The 14,508-nt window shown below is 39.8% G+C and overlaps 2 protein-coding genes across 2 annotated transcripts in view; both read right to left on the bottom strand.

The window, feature by feature from the left end:
• limk1a (LIM domain kinase 1a) overlaps window positions 1-9,566 on the bottom strand; it is a 55,860-nt gene extending 46,294 nt beyond the window's left edge. The window contains exons 1-2 of the mRNA XM_061681205.1: window positions 9,402-9,566; window positions 6,175-6,274 (exon numbers count right to left, since the gene is read on the bottom strand). Of these exons, the coding sequence (XP_061537189.1) occupies window positions 6,175-6,274; window positions 9,402-9,459 (158 nt within the window). The 5' untranslated portion in view covers window positions 9,460-9,566. The remainder of the gene's footprint in view (window positions 1-6,174; window positions 6,275-9,401) is intronic.
• Window positions 9,567-10,519: 953 nt separating this feature from the next.
• elna (elastin a) overlaps window positions 10,520-14,508 on the bottom strand; it is a 66,346-nt gene continuing 62,357 nt past the window's right edge. Inside the window, 4 exon segments of the mRNA XM_061682182.1 lie at window positions 10,520-11,871; window positions 12,515-12,586; window positions 13,174-13,209; window positions 13,820-13,864. Of these exon segments, the coding sequence (XP_061538166.1) occupies window positions 11,828-11,871; window positions 12,515-12,586; window positions 13,174-13,209; window positions 13,820-13,864 (197 nt within the window). The 3' untranslated portion in view covers window positions 10,520-11,827.

The following is a 14,508-nucleotide window of genomic DNA, read 5'->3' as shown; positions in this document are numbered from 1 at the left end:
AATATGTCCCCTTCATAAAAAGACCCTCACAGGTCTTGAACATTTAACATACAGATTCAGGCATATATCTTTGGAAACCAAAATTTGTGTTGTACATTTTTTATACTAGTAAACAGTTTTTTCCCCCCAACACGATTGCCAATTTAAATAAATAATAATAATTAAAAAAAGAACAATCTACAGATTAATACTCTGTTGCATGCAGTGTAAATTGGGATGTGTGGAGTCAAAAGATAGCAAATGGTTGAGGAAGAGAGCAATGAGGAACTCTCATCACACTATAGACATACAGTATCAAGCTGCACTCGGGCAACACAGTTAGCTGAGCAAGAAGCCCAAATATTGCACAAACTATAAGCTCTAGAAAATAATATTGGGGATGAATTACGTTTGTGTTTTACAGCCAACATTGAGTCGAGGGCAAGTCGCAAAATGTGCTTAGTGCTCAAGCCAGTTATCGGTTCCATCATCACATTTTCTATTTTGTGTTCATGTACTGCAGCTTGGCGGCACGGTGGACGACTGGTTAGAGCGTCAGCCTCACAGTTCTGAGGACCCGGGTTCAATTCCCCGGCCCCGCCTGTATGGAGTTTGCATGTTCTCCACGTGCCTGCGTGGGTTTTCTCCGGGCACTCCGGTATCCTCCCACATCCCAAAAACATGCATTAATTGGAGACTCTAACTTGCCCGTAGGCATGACTGTGAGTGCGAATGGTTGTTTGTTCCTATGTGCCCTGCGATTGGCTGGCAACTAGTTCAGGGTGTACCCCGCCTCCTGCCCGATGACAGCTGGGATAGGCTCCAGCACGCCCGCGACCCTAGTGAGGAGAAGCGGCTCAGAAAATGGATGGATGGATGGTATTGCAGCTTGTGTTGCCAGGCAGAGTTGGTGTGCAAGTAGAAGCTTGCTGAGTCACTGCAGACTTTTCTCTTCTCTGCTGCCGAGGCAAACCTCACTGTTACTACAGCAACATCATTTTGACATTTTCGGACGCAGTCAGATACATGCCAGTCTTAAAGCGGGACCAAATATTTTCATTTTGTAAGTTGCTTTTAAAGATAACGTGACGTCAAATAGTGACGTCAAATTGGGTGACATGTATTTCGTAACAGAATGCATGAAAACGTCTCAAGGACCCATGCCTGAAATCAAAACAGAAGTTCAGCAGACATCTAATGTGGGTGGAGATTGGCGTGACTTTGTTGATAATTTCGAGGATTCTTGGAAAGTATAAAATAAATCAGTACAGAATTGAGTGTTCACTTTTTCATATAGGACCATGCAGGATTTTTTTCTCCCTTAATAATAAAAACCTTCATTTAAAAACAGAATTTTGTGTTTACTTGTGTTGTCTTTGACTAATATTTAAATTTGTTTGATGATGTGAAATATTTAAGAGTGACAAACATGCAAAAAAATCAGGAAGAAGGCAAACACTTTTTCACACCACTGCATATTTTCCAGTGTCAAACTGCTCCTACAATTAAACCTGTATTGCTCTTTCCTTTGGAATAAGTGTCCCAAAACACATTAAGCCCCAGAAAAAGCGAAACATCTGCAACGTTACTATTTTTCCGCTTGCTAAAGCAAGGTCTTGATGATATGCTGATGTCGGTTTAAACCGAGCTTAGTGACAGGGTTCTTAATAGGGAACATTTAGTCCTCACGGGCAAACATTCAACAAGATGTCAAAATGTCAGTTAATTTGACGTACCCCATTTGTGTGTGATTAAGGTTCATGTTTTAGAAAGACAGGCACAATATCGAAAAGAAACACCACCGCCTCCATTTTGTAAATACCCAAAAACTCTCAGTTTGTTTCAAATATTGCTGGCTGTGAGATGTACATAGTAAATTATGCTTTGTATGTGATGTTTTTCATATCCTACTCACTTGCCTCCTGTTCCAAAAAGGGGAGTAGCAGCGTGCCCTCTGTTGGCCGAACTATGTATTGACAACACTGAAAATCATCATCAGCATCCAATGCTGCCTTTGCAATGGTGATGATGTGAAATTTTTTATTCGTAAAATGTGAAAGGCAATTAAGTTAAAATCAATGAATCAATTTATTAATATAGTCCAGCTAACCTATTTGTAAAACTGATTTCCGAAAAATATTACTTTAAACATTGAAGGGCAAAAATCAGTTTTACAAATACAAAAGTAAGCTCCTTTTCTCCTAACCAAGAGAGTACTTCCATTGTCTGCACGCTACCTAAACAAAATCTATATTTGTTTTCACTTTATGTCTTCTTAAGGCCAATTTTATCACATGAGCAAGACATTTCACAATTTAAGCGCCTATCCAGCTGAAGTTACATTTTCCATGTGGGTCTTACTCACAAAGCCAAGTCTTTTGTTTCCATGAAAATCCTTGACAATTTGGATGTTGGTCAGTCATTCGGGGGTGGGGCGGTACTTCAGTTAAATACAGTAACACGCTTACACTTCAAGAGGACACAGCACAATGATTTAAAGAGAAAAATTAAACTTCCCCAGAGGAGTCACCTCCCTACTCACTGACTTGCATACGGCTGCGGTCACAAGTTTGCATACACTCATCATGGGCTAGAATGTCAATTCGGGGATATTAGATTCATTTAAACTCTTCTTTTTCCAAGGTGGAACAATTATATAATATGCGTGAACATTAACTTTTAAAGGAGAAATATTATGAAAATATTTCCCAGGTGTCTTAACAAATGGTCTCTGACAATTTTGCATTGTTCAAATTACAGCACAAGATCCACAATGTGGTTGAAATCACTTTTTCACGTTTCATGGGGACAGAACACTGTCTCATGCAAATTCCGAGTATGGCTTTCATTACCATGACAACGCATGTTACTGTGGACAGAGAGGCAAGCCGTGGACTGAGAGAGCCGACTAAGAAAAAAGCCCCTACTCTAAAACCGCCATCTTCTATCTAGACCGAAATGTGCAAGTATTATGGTCATGAAGAGACTTTTTGGCCACAATGACACAATTTGTCTGGAAGACTTATGGAAAGGCTTTCAAACGCTGGACATACTGTCAAGCATGGTGGTGGTAGCATCATGCTCTGGAGCTGCCAGTGGTACCGGTGCAGTAAATCATGAACGTGACCTACCTCCTGACAAGGATCCCAAACAAAAACTGGTTTTGGAATGGATGAAGCAGGCTTAAATTCATTTTCTGGAATAGCTTTTCCAAAACCCTGACCTCAACCTTATTGAACATTTGTGAACTATGCTTAAAAGCTTGGCCAGCATTCTGCCACAAGCTTGTTGATAGCAAAGGTGAAATTGTTAAGGGAGATTTACCAAATATACAGTAAGTGGAGGTGTATGTTTATATTTGAGAATGTACTGTATGTATAACCCTATGGGATTCTAAACATTCCACAATACATTAAAAGTTGTGCATTCAATTGTTGTTGAATTAAAAACAATATTTTAACAGTCATTCAACCCAGGAAAAATAATTATTATATGATGATTAAATCCTGAAAAAGCCCAAATTAATAACATTCTAGCCCATGATGAGCGCAACTCTAGCTATTACCTTATTAATTCATTCGATTTGTTGATATTTAATAGAGCAGAGTGGACGGACACTCAGGGCCGATATGTGACACCTCAAATGAGTGTAAAGGAGCCGACAACACTCAGGGCTGAATAGGCGACACAAGCCTACTTTAAAGGGACACAAAGCAGTGCGGAGCACCATTAATGAGTATCGATTCTGAAGCCACCCACACGAACACACACGGCCAACGGTGAGGCCTCCACACACGCACAAAAGCATTCTTGCCACTTGTCCAGATACCCTCCTCGTGTTACCCATTCATACCATTGTGCCGATGGAAATCACGAATGACGCACTGAGCGCTGAGTTTTCCACAAAGCGAGAGTCAATTTGCTGAGCGTCTCAGATGAACGATATGTGAAAGGAGAAGGGAAAGTAGTGTGGGAGGCTGAAACTGAACAGAAGCTGCAAAAGCAATATAAACCACATACAGTAATCCCTCGCGATATCGCGGATTCATTGCGGTTACTCACCTACACATCTTTGGTTCAGTTGGCATTGCTGGCTATTTGAGTATAATGTGACAGTAATGACTCACATAAGGACAATCAGGTTCATTTACTTTGCAGAAAAAGAAACCTTACTGTGCAATTTCAACTCACACATTGGGTAAATTACCAAGTTACTTAGTGATGAAGTGAACATGACCGACATGCCACTGGTTAACATGCATGCCACAGTGAGTTTCATTTATTTAAAAAAAAAAAAAAAAAGAAAAAAAAAAAAAAAAAAAAAAAAAAAAATCACAAATACCAACCTAGCCCGACATACAGTATAGCTAATGCACACACTCATAACAATAAGGAACAATATGGAACTGGTTGGGCCAACCATATGGAACAGATGCAAAGAAAGAGCAACGTTGCGCTTGATTTTCTACAACCTGTAGTTAAACAGAGCACCGCAATTAATTCCGGGAAGCAACATGAGGCTTTGCACTGCCGACAATGCCCAGACCGTGACTGCGAGGCCGATTGCTGAATGCTTTAGCCAGCAAATCGCCTGTTTTTCACATGTTCACATGGGTTGACTTTCATGTCACTCAATCAGAGCACACCCACCCTTTAAAGGCATGTGCTTGTGTAACGTGTGTCGATGGTGACCTAATAACTGCACCTCTCAAAAGTATCGCACATTGACATTGAATTACATAGCAGGAACAATCTGTGACTCTATATACAGTGCCCCATCTTACGTGTTTTCCAAGTTAAGGGCCGTCGCTTGGTCGATTTTGTGCTTTGTATTGCGAGCCAAAGTTACATTACGAGCGAGCTTGCTTGAGTGACGTGGGAAAAAAAATTAAATGGAGAGCACGTTCATCAGTTTCTTGACTGGGACAAACAGTTACACACACAAATACAAAATAAAAACACTCGCTAGGAGTAGCAGGCCAAAACTCACGTCCAAATGCTCACACGCAGATGAACCGCTGGCCATGTTTCTGATATCATTCACTTGGTCACTCCCTTTAAAGGCACATATACAACTCTAAAGACTTTGGCTTATCCCAATGTACAGTAATTACATTTTATTTATTTACATTCTCTATAAAATGCAGTGCTATATATATGTATATATATATATAAATATGTGGTGTTTTTTTGGGATGCTAGAATGGCTTAATTCATTTAAATGGGGAACCTTGATTTCATGTACAAGTAAATTGAGTTACAAACTCGGTCACAGAAGGATTTGAACGCATAAGTGTTAAAGCCCTTTGAGTACCTTGAAGATAGAAAAGTGCTATACAAGTGAAAACCCATCATAAGGCAAGGTACCACTGTATTGATTTATACATTTCTCTAATGTCGTCTCTGAGAATTAAATCATGTATATTTCTGGTGACATATTACATGGTTCAAAAAGCAGGAATAGGTTTACATACAAAGCCACACGTGTACTCGACACTTCCAACACGTGCACATGTGCGCTGTGTGCTCAGGACGTACTCTGCAAGTTACCGGCACCATCAGCCACTATCCAAGTGTCAAAATGGCTCCTCGTGAGAACGCATGGGCCACATTGCCGGACCGGCCATTAGCGTAAAAATGTGAGTGGCAGAGGCACCCAAATTACTTTGGATGAATGTGTCCCATTTGTCATTTCAACATAGTCATAAAACACTCAAGTACAACACAGGCTGATTTCCAAAGTAAGACATCCAAGAAACTGAAATGGGATACCTATAGTGCAGTGGTTTTCAAACTTTTTACACTAAGTACCATCCCCCCAAAAATACGTGGCTCTCCATGTACCTCAGTCACGACCAACATTAAAATGCAGTAGCGTAGTAGACCTAAGTGTTTTTTGTTGAGTTTTATTCCCATGTAATATTATTGTAAACCAATGTAACATTATGGATAATTTGAACACTGCTTAAATATCAGAATAAATAAATGTTTAAAAACAAACCGTTCTTAAAGATTAAATGCAAATGTATTAAAGTTACAAGTTAATTACAACTGAACTGTATTTAGGCAGTGATTCTTTGGGGAGGGAGCCCGCTTACCACTGGTGAGAATCACTGTTGTATGTACAGTATCGATTTAGGTACTCGTTTGAAGCTAGTCCATTCATGGAGCTATGGTACAGTACATCCACTGTACCTGAAGCAGACGATGTGCCAGTCAGTCTTGAGAGCCTGAAGGTACTGCTCATCGTAGATCCTCAATTTGCACCCCGCACACACGGGTAAACTTTCTCCAGCTGGAACGACAGCGACACACGAAGGGCGTAAGTACGATGAAATAGACGCTACTGCAAACAAGAACGACAAAGATCATGAACATATTGTTAAGGTTAATATTTCGCTAATAGTGTCCATCATAACAGAAAAAAAATCATCCCGTCATTTAAAAAGATATGAACTGTTGTTCCGAAGAACACAGGTAGCTGTGTCAGGAAAACTTGTTCAGGCCCGCATGAAAGAAATGCTGAAGTAAATCTGCATCTTAAAAGGTGGAGGAGGCAGGAGAAGGAGAAACAGCTCACTTCAGCACATTTTAAAGTTAATCCATCTAAAAGCACATCACACACCCTTTTACGTCTGAGGCTATGAAGACATAACTGCATTGAGAGGCTGAGTAAGAGACGTTAGTGTACTGTATCATTATCAGTCAATACGCTGCTTTGTTACAGATCGCACACTCCATTGTACAACCCCAATTCCGATGAAGTTGGGACATTGTGTTAAACATAAATACAAACAGAATACAATGATTTGCAAATCATGTTTGACCCATATTTAATAGAATACACTACAAAGACAATATATTTAATGTTCAAACTGATAAACTTTATTGTTTTTAGCAAACAATCATTAACTTAGAATTTTATGGCTGCAACATGTTCCAAAAAAGCTGGGACACTGTGTTACATCACCTTTTCTTTTAACAACATTCAATAAACGTTTGGGAACTGACGACACTAATTGTTCAAGCTTTGTCGGTGGAATTCTTTCCCATTCTTGCTTGATGTACAGCTTCAGCTGTTCAACAGTCCGGGGTCTCCGTTGTCCTCTTTTACGCTTCACAATGCGCCACACATTTTCAATGGGAGACAGGTCTGGACTGCAGGCAGGCCAGTCTCGTATCCGCATACTAACTAGAAAGTTGTCAGTTAGTATATTTTTCTGAACACACAACAAATGTACCATAATAACATTGTAATGACTACTGAATGCTTTTGTAACAACATAAATACAGAAGACGTGTATCCATACTCAGTACTCATTGTGTAATAACATAGTCATGTTAAATGTTGCTGAATACTCACGTGTTTACAACAATGTAATTGCAGACAGTGAAAAATATTGATGACGATGTAGCCATCAAATTGACTGCAGAGCTTTGTATCACATTTGTTTCTACATTTTGTATGTGTACATTTAATATTTTTTTAGAAGAATGTTTCTTTTAATTGAGGTGAAATACGTACCGTGACAAATCTATCACAGCTGGCTAATGGCAACAAATAAACCAAGATATGGGCATGTACCTAAATAAGAGCTTTTTACCTTCGAGTCCCCACCTCTTAAAAGTACTTGTACTCATTGATCATTTTTGTAATGGCTTGCTGTAGTTCAATAATTTCATTGACAAGGAGGGCAATGCCGATGATGGCCACTAATGTCTCGCCACTCTCCTTCCACCTCAGCTCTTCATTAATTCATATTTATCACCTTGTCTCTTTATTATGGAGCACTTCACTTGGTCATTATTGCAGATTTTGGTGTTTGTAACAGCCACTGAAAGACACTAATAGCTCCGATAAAAGGCAAACAAATACACAGTCCACACAAGCGCAAACACTGCATTTCTCCTGACTCATATCTGAACACACAGTGACTTATACAAGTAGCAGTCCACTGCAACATCATGTGAGTCATCACAGTCAAATCAGCCCAGTTTGTGCTGCGACTGCTCTGGGACAATTACTCATTTTTTTGATTTTTATCTTAAACAGACAATGTGCATCTTACGAAGGAAACATTTGCAATGAAATGTTTAGATCAGGAGCTTGATGACTAAGATGGATGAGCGGCTAGTTAAAGGTTAGATAGCTCGGTGGGTTGCTGACAAATTTGTCAGATAGAATGGTAGGTAAACAAGGATGCTCGGTAGGTATGTTGGGTTTTGCTCGCGAGAGTGTTACATATGGAGGTGAGTAGCCGGCTACTTATTTAGATCCAGTATATTGGTACGATCTAGCAAGGTTACTGGAGAGGGATGTTGTAGTTGGCTAGATTGTAATGATGTCTACTTAACTAGGTGACTATTTGTAGTCACCTAGTTAAAAAAAATAATAATAAAATAAACCACAAAGCTCATCTCACCTTCACCGGAAAACAACTTTATGATTCCCAAGACTTCATATTCATGTCCTGTTGACTCACAAGACTTTTAGGAGGTGTGCACCCTGTTATACCAGGTGTAAAAATAACAGCATTTGATAAAAAGAACATCTTGCTGAGTATCAAACATGATGGCGGCACTGTGATGGTCTGAGGTCGTTTGCTTCTTCAGGACCTGGTCGACCTGCCGCAACGCCCCAGAAAAGATGAGGGTTTTGGAGTGGCCAAGTCAAAGTTCGGACAAATTGAGATGCTCTGGTTAAATAGGCAGCACATACTCAAAAACCCCTCGATATGAATTAGTTTGAACAAAAGTGTGGGCCAAAATTTCTCCACAGTGATTTAACCACTCAATTGCTATTTTTACGTTGGGTCAGATACATTTAGATTTTTTTACCCAAATGAAATCATCATCATTTAGAAAGGGCATTTTACATTTTCTTGGGCTGCTGTTAAGTGATATTAAAATTGGTGTGATGGTCTGAAAGTGTGATAAATATGCAAAAAGATATATTGAACTTTATCACAGCACTTTAGGTAGAAATATAGTATGGGTGGATAGTGGGTAGCTGACATAGATAGATAGATATTTTTTTGTAAATACGGAATATGATTTGGATTCTATTAAGATTGTGCATGCAAAGATAATGCAGTGTAACGTAAGTAACGGTATGAACGCAATGCATATGCGTATATTCAGCACAGGGACAAGAAGAATATGCTTGAGAAACCGCCACGAGACTTGACTGTGCATGACCTGGAGGTGAACACTTGCACGCAAGCATGACGAAGGAGGCAACATGGCTTCATTTAGACCACCATCTGGAAGTGCATCCCGACCGACAATCGTTGTAAATACGACACATATTAGAAGAAAATCAAACAGCTAGACTTGTTTTGCCCAAAACCATCGCAAGTCCCGCCCGGGCGGTATACTAGGGTATGACATTTCAAACGCTCTTTTTTTTTTTGGTTATTTACCATCCTCCTCTCCCATGCGTCCGTCCTTCCAGGTGCAGCAGAGCAGCATCAACCGCATTCACTCTCGGACAGAGAGCCAGGAGACTCTGGTCGACGGACAACCTGTGCCCAACCACCTCAGGCCGTCGGTGTCGTGGCGGCGGTTGGTTCGGGGTCTTCCTTCCTGCTGCCCGCTCCGGGTCTGTGCGCCTCATCTGCTGGGCTTCATTCAAGAGGGCAGCTGTCCAATGAAGATGCTCGACCGGCCACATGGCGAGTCTGATTGGCCAAGAACGGTTAGGCCCGCCCCTCCTTGTACAAGGGGACACTGGTGGGCGGGAAGTTGAGTGACTGCTAGAAACATACCGTGGGTTTAATATTTAAACCTTTTTTGCTAGTTTGTGTACTAACTTATCAATGGACACACAGCTAAAACATAGACAGTCCTACACGGTTGAGCATTCTGTGGATTCACGTTTTGTGTTGGATTCACAGATTAGCATTAGCAAACAGTGTTAACTTCTAATAACGGCACATACAGTATTTGATAAGGAAGTTGTTTATGTGTTGATATGGGGAGGTAGCTGTCTGCTGCATGCACCACGTGCAGATATGCACACTAATTTATAAGTGTATATAGTGTAGTGTATGAAGTGCTGCCTCCATAAGTGAAAATGCTTTTATCATCTTTACTTGCATTTGCTTCATCCCCCTCTCACTCTCCTCCCACGCTCTGCTTCAGCAATAATGTGGCGTTAAGAAGTGTGCTCTAGTTCTTGATCCTACGGCTATTTTCATGAAAACATGTCACAGTCATGTTATTGAGATGCAGGACTTGCCTTAAATTGAAAACAATTAAGAGAATTCATATCTCCATTAATTTTTCCAAGGTGTATTTGGGCTGCTTAGTGGTTAGGAATGCAGCCTGCAAGCCGAGGTTTGATTCCCGCAGCGAGCAGTCCTCCAGTCTTATGTAATGCCTGCATCATGGCCCAGTGCTTTATTATTTCCAGATGGCCCAAAAAGTTGTCGATACCCAACTGAGGCGAAGGGACATCTTAGTTTGTTTCATTGTTAAAACAATTGTCCACTAATGGCTCATGTACTTAAGATACATCATGAATTGAAACAGGAAGACATGTTTTTAACACATTTTATTTATGTATTTGAAGAAGCAAATGCAATGGCAGGATATATTAAGTGATGTGTGTGTGCATGTATGTGTCGAAACATTAAAAAAAAAGTGCAAAACCACAAAGTTCCTCCTTATAGAAATAGTTTTAAATAAAGATGAAGTGTATCCCACGGCACATGTCTGACCCAGTGAAGTTCAAAGACTGTTCTCATACAGCTCAGAGTGGATGAACCAATGCCAGCAACTTTCATATTAGTACAAAATACAGTACACAATTACAGAAAGAAAAAGGGGTCACTTGGCAACAGCACCCATGAACCTTTGGTCAGTTAGGCTTTTTCCACTTTTTTTTTTGTCCTCTAAAGAAGCTCAAGTAAATGAACAATGGGGCTTGGATACACCCATAAAATAAAAGTTATTCTGAACTACAATTAATTAATAAATGCAAAGGGACAGGTCTGATTGTTAATATAATTGTGTGAAAATGCAGTAAGATATGAGTTAGCTTGAATGAATGTTTTTACATAAATGTAAATAACTCCTGAAATGATGCTTGGGGGAAAAGGATCACGAAGCAGATGCACAAATATGCAAACTTTCCAGATATACACTGGAGGAATAAAAGTATAAATGGTAACACTGTTTTAGAGACTGATCTCAATAAAGCATTTGTCAAAATTGGAAATGCTTGGGCATATACAGTAGAATCAGCAAAAAAAGTTAATGAGAACAGATGGGCTGGGTGGAGTCCGATTTGCCACTACTTTATACCCATTGGGGCTAAAAATAGCAGCGAGGAAGAAGGAGGAGGGTCCGAGACAATGCTGTGATTTGGCCACAAAAAGCAGCCTTCTCACAGGTCAGAGAGGTGGTGTGCTGCAACATTTCAGCTCGCTTTGCATTACGATTGAAAACGGAGTGCTTCAGCGTCCTGCGCAGGTCACATTGGCAGACCACCTTTGCAAGGACTCTTCGCCCTGTCACCATATGTCCAAGCCACATGAAGGACGCATAACTGTTTGTATACGAATGAGCATGAGCTGACATATGTTATATTTGAAGTTCACTGGTGCATAGAAGGATGCTTTAAAGCCGAGTTACGTTCACACATTTATGATCGAAGGCACAGTCAGTAATAAATGCCACATCGGGGGGGGGTAGTACAAAACTCTTGGTCGGTGGGTTTGCATAAGAGCAGACGAAGTCAAGTAAGTAAAAACAACATTGGATGTTTGTGTTCTAAAATGTACATTCTAGTTCATGCAGTAGCACCATGGTTTTCTTCAGGCCACATCACACATCAGGAGGACATTTACTTCCTCCTGCCGCAGTATCTGCCCTGGCACGCTCCTGCTGCTGTGGCAAACAATCAGCACGGACAAGGCGACATGTTAGTATTGAAACATCTTAACAACAGATCAGCATCTTTGTTGCAGATTAACAAAAGGGTGGCCCCATGACTTTTGCGGCATCCCCAAAACACCACATTTATTGGAGGAAAATAGGACTGACTGCATGTATTTTGTTTTTTCTTTGGCTTTTTTTCTTTTTTTGTGTTAAGCATAATTTGGGCGTTCCAAGTGAAGAACATGAGAAGGGACTACAATTATCCAGGAAGTTACATGATTTAATCAGACTCCTTCAAAGTAAATTTTAATGAGATGTGTAAAAACTGTTTTGTCTGTTTAATGTTTTCAAATCATTTATAACATCAGTTTCAATATTTTGTTGGCATTACGGTAAATAAATATTATAGTTTTCAACATGAAGCTATTTAATTTTGTTGCACAGTACCATTCACATCATGAATACATTTTTTTACATTTACTGTGTGAGGTGTCTTTGAGTATCCAAAATAGATAATTTAGTTAGTATTACCATTCGTCGAAAGGCAAGAAAATAATGCCAGTATTTTTGAAGATGTTCAATGTGCAATATACTGTAAGTCTACACACACATTGTACATTCAGGATGTTTTTGAGAATTGCAGGTCTGTTACCTCCATAGGCTCCTCCTCCTCCACCACCCAGGAAGCCTTGCAATGGATTCCCAATGTACTTGGCTGCTTTGGCTGCAAAAACAAACACATGAGAGTAATAAACTATGATTGTTTTACTGATTTGACAGTACCACCGTCTTGATATTTTGTAACCCAAGTTGATGACGGCTGATGACTAACTAAAAAATCACGATGGTATGGACTAAGACTACAAGACAAGATAAACAGTTGGCAATGGGCCTGTTGGTATTAATATTAGAACAATCCAAATACAGAATGATGTTATTGGTATTGGCACTGTAAACTGTTGTTAAGTGGAGGAGAATACGGTTGGTTCCAGATGCCCCAACACGATAAAACATCAATCCGGCAAACTAAGAAAGCAGACGTGCTCTCCTTGAAATAATCCCACTAGAAATAATCTCCAATGTTCAGGAAAATACAGATTATCATGCAAACACACACTGGTTGTGTCAAGCCATCTGCACTGTTGAGCTCGCGCACACAGGCATGCACAAACGCACGCACACACACAGACTGCATGGATTTCCTATTTCATCCAGATAATCTAGTATTTCCCAGGGTGGGAAATTGGAAAATGAACAGAGGTGCTGATTATATTGCCAGAGTTATCAACGTAATAAATGGTTGCCAGGTACCTTGTTGAGGGGTCAGTGGGGCTGGGACATATCCACCTGTGCACAGTCAGGGAGAAGAAAAAAAATACAGGTAAATGGATAATTAGCTTTATGTTAAAGGAGGTTAGTATTTCATCTCTGTTTGTTGGTAGTGAGCAGAATCACACAAATACTAATGAAATGATTCCCCTTTTAGATAAGGACAGAGGAAGGGCCAATTCACTATTTAAGTGTATCTATCTGTTTAAACTGTATACTGTATCTATGACATTATCATTATGTTTCACCATTCCTGTAGGTGTTGCTAAAGAGGAGGGCAACAGCTCATCATAGCCCAAACTAAATATTCAATAATCAACAAAGAGTAACCTCTTGCCTTGAGCTTTTTGTGCTTGCGCTGCCCAATGGAGCATTATTATAATTCAATATATTGTATAGGATTTCCTCAAACTGTACATATTATTTATATGTATCTATATTTGGAACAATTATAATTGAACATGTTGGGCAAGACCTACCATGTTACATACAATTCGCACAGATGACATATGGCTTGTTGATGCCATCTGTGTCATGATCATGTGCCATGATCAGTCTATGTGTAAAACTGACAGGAGCCTGCTGATAGGCGAGGGGGGAACATTACACAAATTGAGGTGGTCCTCACCTGGCTGAGGCTGATAGCCACCACCACCTCCAAGATTTCCATAGCCTGTTCATGTTATAAGACAGTTACAGTATTTAATCAATTGTGGACAGAGCATTGCAGAACATAAATAACATTTTGTCATTTGTTGTCTTGTTATCTCAACTAAACTCACTCAATAACCTGAGTCAAGTTTGTTCTGGTTTACTTTTGCTCAAGTACGTCAGGAATCTCCTGAGCTTGGTGTTATCTTCAAACAGTCACACTTGGATGCTGTGCAATGAGCACAGTGCAACAGTAATCGCAGTCCGATAGGAAATGATGCCATGCTCTTTGTCCAAACTGTAAATCACTGCAATGCGCAGGCATCTTTTATGTCTTGTCTCCTACAATACTCCTTAAAGTATGCTTAGAGTAAAGTCATTTTACTTCAACGGCATTTAAGTCTACTTAGGAAAATTAACAATACAGTATATTTTTTGTAATGTTAGGTTATCACGTAGAAGCAAAACTGTGACTCATAAATCATAAAAAATATGCATTTAAAAAAACAACAAAAAAAAAAACCTTTTTGCTGTTGTTTTCGGTTGATGTCAGTTGAGTCAAAAAACAGCCCTGGCCATTATTTTTAGGAAATGCTAGTTCATGTTTATTTTATTACTCTGACAATTATAATTGTATGCCACCTTCAGCAGTTCAAGAGTCCAGCA

Source organism: Phycodurus eques, chromosome 7 (assembly GCF_024500275.1).
Source record: "Phycodurus eques isolate BA_2022a chromosome 7, UOR_Pequ_1.1, whole genome shotgun sequence".
In the NCBI taxonomy this organism is placed as follows: domain Eukaryota; kingdom Metazoa; phylum Chordata; class Actinopteri; order Syngnathiformes; family Syngnathidae; genus Phycodurus; species Phycodurus eques.
Note: the sequence above shows the minus strand (reverse complement) of the source record. Positions and strands in the feature narration are given on the sequence as shown.